Source organism: Sesamum indicum, linkage group LG9 (genome assembly GCF_000512975.1).
Source record: "Sesamum indicum cultivar Zhongzhi No. 13 linkage group LG9, S_indicum_v1.0, whole genome shotgun sequence".
In the NCBI taxonomy this organism is placed as follows: domain Eukaryota; kingdom Viridiplantae; phylum Streptophyta; class Magnoliopsida; order Lamiales; family Pedaliaceae; genus Sesamum; species Sesamum indicum.
The window spans coordinates 3,300,195-3,305,862 of NC_026153.1; the positions used below are offsets into that span (position 1 = coordinate 3,300,195).

Below are 5,668 nucleotides of genomic sequence, written 5' to 3' on the forward strand. Positions count from 1 at the left end.
TTACATACATATCAATGGAGATAAATAGATCATTGCCTTCCCGATATTTTTTTATTTGGTCTTGAAATTTGTTTTTTATAATTCATGCGAAATTTTCTTACAACTACGACGTGTAATGCTACTTGCAACAATATTTTTTTGGACGAAATGAAATTTGTCCGTACAACCATCAATACAAACTCCAGTCAAATTACAAGATCAAAAAATGAAAAAAAGAAAAAACAAGAAATTAAGACTCTACGCAGTCAAGAGTTTTAAATTTTACACAACGGAAGATTGTAAAAAAAAAAAAAAAAATACAAGAAATTAAAATAAAGAAAAGAAAATGATAATTGGGAAGGAAATGTCATTAATGGGAACACTTTTGTTCCCACTCTTTCTCTTTTCGGTGCTTCTATATATATAGATAGATATATTTATTTTGTGCTTAGTGTTTGGAGTATTGAGAAGTAGGTAAGTATTTTTGTTACTCATTTCGACAGACTTGAATCGGCAGTCCTCCTTTAGGCACAGGAAATGGGCCATATTGTATTGCATCTCCCTCCCCCATCACTTTCCATCTGATATATCAAACATTAATTTAAATAATTAATTCGTCCAGGGTATATACATATATATATATATATTATTGATATATTTTTCAGGAAAAGTGACCAATCATATAATAAATGTATCATTCTTACTCTCTCATTAATTAAATTCGACCAAATCTGATATCAACATAACAATTTCAATTTTTCCAGGTCTAAAACAGACTGTGGGTTGAGTCTCATCCCCTCGTAGCCTCAGGAATGTGAGTGCATAGTCATGCCATTAATGGCTCAAAAGATGAGCAGAGTCTAAAATTTGGAGGTGGAGTGGTGCATTGGCGCCACCTGTATGCACACAATACAAGATAGGTAGCAGCTGTTGTTGACTATTGTGAGTGATCATAAAATTTTTTCCTACCCTCCAAATAAAATCCTCTCAACCAAAATTTGAAGTTTTCAACACCAGTTTTGTCCTCTGGAGGACCACTGATTAATTTCTACCTCCCAAGGACACTCTAAACTCAATGGTCCTAACCCTATCTACACTACACTCCTTACTAGTAAGATTTGATTCCCATATAGCCCCATTCAGAATCCCTGCACGTGTACATATATAGTAAATCTTTCTACTATCTAATTATATTTTTTATATGTACAAATTCTGTTTATGATATTTTTTCTTTTTATAAATGAATGACAACGAGATTCACATGTAAGTCGGGCTCTTATACATCTAATTTTATAGAATTCAATGGTGCTAGACGAGTTGGGCTGAGTTCAACAGTGTAAGCATAAAATAATAGATAAAAGCAAAAAATGTACCTGTAAGTGGTAGTGAGATGGTGAAGGAAGACGAGCATCTCAAGTTTAGCCAGTTCAGATCCAGGACAAGAATGCACCCCATTTCCAAATGGCATATACGTGTTAGGTCTGGGAGGCACCTGTACCGATTGCATATGTGAATAAAATATATACATATGTATCTACACGCACATACATGCAAACATGCACCAAACTCCATTTGTGGTTGGTTGGATGAAATCTCCTCAACTTTTAAAAAAATTATTAAGTGTGACGGTTTGTTGCGAGAGACAAGGAGCTTGTTTTTTTTTTCAAAGAGAATTACAGAGATAAGTTTATATTTGGCAATGTTTTGACAGATGGTAGAATGCTATTAGTCGGGTATAGAGGGAGCTAACCTACAAGAGGAGCTCACGTGGGCTGATAAGTTTGAAAAGATTTTTGTCATGGGAGTAGGAAAAGGCCCAAAGATGAGGGAAGACTGAATAATAATGATGGACAGAGATGGGGGTGGGGTGGAGGGCACCTAGATTATTGAAACATTGACAACCTTATATTTTTCAAACACAAGGATAGATGAACTGTCCCACTCCGAGAATCTTTGCTCACAGTGACAAGAGTTCAATTTCACAAACATTTTCCTACTCGTGACCACTTCTTTTCTTCCTGTCTTAATTTTTGTTCCAAACCAAATCAAATGAACTTGGTAATTTAGAGCGTCCTCTATACCTCAAATCTTGAAGGGTCGAATTTTTCTGGTTGGGGGAAGAAATCAGAAGAATGGTGAATGCTTCTGAAGAGAGGGAGAACCTTCCAACCTTTGGGGATGACATAACCTTGGAATTCCACGTCTTCCACTGCTTCTCTGAACGTGAAGGATAGAATGCTAGCACTCCGTAACGTCTCTTGAATCACCTAATTACATCACAATACGTAAAAGTACATAAGTAAAATTATTATATAGACAATTCTTCTTCATTACTTGTAAAGTTATAGGTACAATCCCTGTAATATATCTACAATTTCAAAATAGTGTATCTATAATTTTATAAATAGAATAAATGCTTGTTGCATTTTAACTTTTCAAGATATTTTTTTATATTGTGTTTTAATATTTTATATGAAATGATGTACTTTTGTACAAGAAAATGGGAGGGTTTTGTCAATTGTTGTGTTAATCAGAGGAGAAATAAAATAGTAAAGCATGTAAAAAATGAGGAAAGAGAAAAAGAGGTACCCTGCTAGTCAGCGACATATGTCGGGTATCATCCCACGTAAGCCCCCGTTTGTCTTGTAGTTGTAGTTTGCGTCGAATTCCCTCTTGCTCCCTCTGTCATACATTTACTTAATCTTGTCATGGTAAAAACTTCAAACATTAAGATTGATGTGAAATCAGACATCACAACTATATATACTTATCCAAAGACCGATTATAGGAGTCAAAAGTAAATATAAGGAATTAAGCACGTCGTCGGGAAGACCAGAAATGTTAGGTCGAGAGTGGTTTTTATTCTCTGTTTATTTAAATTATTTTTTGTTATTTATATCGTTATAAACTACTTTAAAAAAAATATAAATAGTTTGTATAATGATGGTAATTGTTTTGGAGGGTGGATCTGTAATATTTTTAAGAAATAGGGATAATTTATGTAAATAATTTCGACGTTTATGATGGGTGTGTGCACAATTATAAAATACATGGATAATTTGTGTAAAAAAAACTATAAATTAGGGGAATTATTTCTCAATCTAATTGAGATGTAAAGAATTTTTTGATTTATAATAATTATAATTAATGTAATATGTAAAATATGAATAATTAAAATGCAATGATCAGAGAGAGTGTGCTATGCTCTTTATAAAGTACGTACTAAAATATATATTTTGGTAAAAAAAATTATAGATAAATATATGTAAAGAAAAAAATATTTCCTGAAATGAGATTGTATTCGACATGTTTTACTAGCTTTTCCTCCTTGTATATATAGGTAAATCTCTTTTACATAATAAAAAAACGTGGTATGCAACTTCAATGTATATTTTTGATAGGAAATATACGCAATGAAACATTAGAGTGGAATTTCCGTTCCAATTTAAATATTCTATTTTATTTAACATATACATATCATTGTGTATTTTTTTAGAAAAAACATAAATGACGTAATCTTTATATATTTGAATATTAAATCAAATAAAAAATAGAATATTATTTGGATTTGAAAATTCAATGGGCCATCTCAAAACGTTCTGCATATTATCGATTCTGTAAAAATATCCCGTCATCTAAAACACTGACATCAGAATTTTCTAAACAGAACATAGAATAAACGTGGTAACTAATGTGATTGTTAATGGAGCATATGAAGTATTTACTTACCTGGACAGCTTCCAAGACATTGGGATTATCATGCAAGTATTTGAGCAGCCAAGTGAGGACGCTTGCCGTTGTATCATGAGCCGCAAATATTACTCCTATAATGTTATCTGCTACTTGAGAATCACTCAATTGATTCAGCTTCTGCTTCTGAGCTGCCAACAAAATTCCCAATAACCCTTTTCCGGCTTCCCCACTTCCTCTTCTCTTCTCTATTAATCTCCTCAACGTCTCATCCAATGCCTTCCTCGCCTATTTCGTTCATAAACATCACCAACCACTCGATTTATACGCCAATTATGAGAATATATCTCGCATTCCTTTAGGTAAATCATCACTAAACGACAACGTTAAATATTCATTTCAAATATGCATGCTACGCCTTATAAAATCCACGTTATTTGTAACGAATATATGTGAAGTACTGAAATAATATATTATAAAATTCTATGAATTTAAAATAAAGGACTTGGCCGGCGTAACTCATGTACACGTATACGTATACATATCATGTATTTTAGGACAAATTAAAAAACATAGAGATGGTCATTTGTCAATATTGAAAGACTTTGTTGTCAGGGTTGAGACAATTAATCCACAAATCCAATATGTACACTACATGAGTACTTTACCTTCATTGCTTTGTGGAATGGAGTAGCCGGAAAATCCAAAGGCATTGAATTGTAGCCTTTCTCTAAGTTTTGGTACAAACATCTGATTCCTTCCGTTTCTGGTTCTGGGTTGTCACCAAACGCTGAAATCATAGCCACCTCAAAAGCATACTGAAAAACAAACAAAAATCAAAGACCCCTCGTAGATCATGTAACTTAAGTGATTATCAGTTTTTTGTCGAAAATAAATTAAAAAAAAAAAAAAGTAGTTTGATTTATCGTTTATGCATTTGAACTTCTTAAACTAAATTCATTTGAATCAAAAGCTATATATATGCTTCTCTCTACCAACTTTTTCAATTTATTTGTAAAATTATAAATATTGAACTTTCTTTTCCAAACCATAATCATAGTTAGTTTTTGTTTCCACTTTTTCACTTTTGTTATCAAATATTCTGTAATTTTTGTTATAGTAAAATTTACAAATATCGCTACAGCTTATTCAAACAATCCCTTACTTTACTTACCTTTTTCATCTCTTGCAAAGTGCATATAAGAGTGGTACTGTTGTCCCAAACGGGGAGGAAGCTGAGGACTATATTTTCGATTGCGGGCACCGATCCTCTAATCGCGGAGGGCGAAAACGAGGCCTGAACCAACTTCTTGAGCATCAAATGGTAATCACCTTGGTGGAAGAAGAGCGCCTCCGGTCCTATCATTTTCATCTTACTCGGCGGATACGTCGGCCTGAAGAGATGGGCTTTGCTCACCAGAACTACCTTTGCTGCTTCCGGGCTCGCAATCATCACGCAAGGGCACCCCAATATGTGGCTCTTGAATATGTTACCATACCTGGCAGAAAAACCAAACAACAACGCCGAGGAAAGTGCGACGATAAGTTATAACTGTTAGCAACGGTACACTGTAATCGTTTAAACTTAGTCTAACAAGCCAAACACCATGCTACAAAACTAGTTGGTATATGAATTGGTGTTGGTGCGCAATCTGTAAGTTAAATTACCTTTTCCGCCTGACGGAAAAGAAGGTGTTGGGGTGTTGAGTGTAGAGCTTGAGGGTTTCCCCTACGTAAGGCCAGCCCATGGAACCGGGAGGAAGGCGGTGTTTGTGTAGTGTGGGCTGACACCATTTCCATTGAAGGAGGAATAGAAGTGATCCAAGCACAAGCAGCAAAGAAACTATAAAGATGATGGGCATAATCTGATGAAGAAATGGAGTTGGGATAGATGAGAAGAAGAAGAAGAAAGAGTGCATGTTGGAGGTGGCAGAAGCTAAGTTAGACAGCAAGTGTATGTATACAGAAAGAGTATCTGCCACCCAGCGGTGAACCTTAA

The 5,668-nt window shown here is 34.4% G+C and overlaps 1 protein-coding gene across 2 annotated transcripts; it reads right to left on the reverse strand.

Annotated features, from left to right (window-relative positions):
- LOC105170431 (abscisic acid 8'-hydroxylase 2) lies at positions 375-5,668 on the reverse strand. 2 transcript variants are annotated; one of them, XM_011091192.2, is made up of 9 exons: positions 5,338-5,668; positions 4,844-5,168; positions 4,338-4,487; positions 3,709-3,957; positions 2,569-2,661; positions 2,061-2,246; positions 1,353-1,471; positions 684-875; positions 479-560 (listed from the first exon to the last, which is right to left on the reverse strand). In XM_011091192.2, exons 1-8 carry the CDS (start codon positions 5,586-5,588, stop codon positions 806-808), a joined length of 1,443 nt encoding a protein of 480 aa, XP_011089494.1. In that variant the 5' UTR covers positions 5,589-5,668; the 3' UTR covers positions 479-560; positions 684-805. The 2 variants fall into 2 exon arrangements, with proteins under 2 accessions (XP_011089493.1, XP_011089494.1); XM_011091191.2 differs by lacking the exon at positions 684-875 and having other exon boundaries at positions 375-560.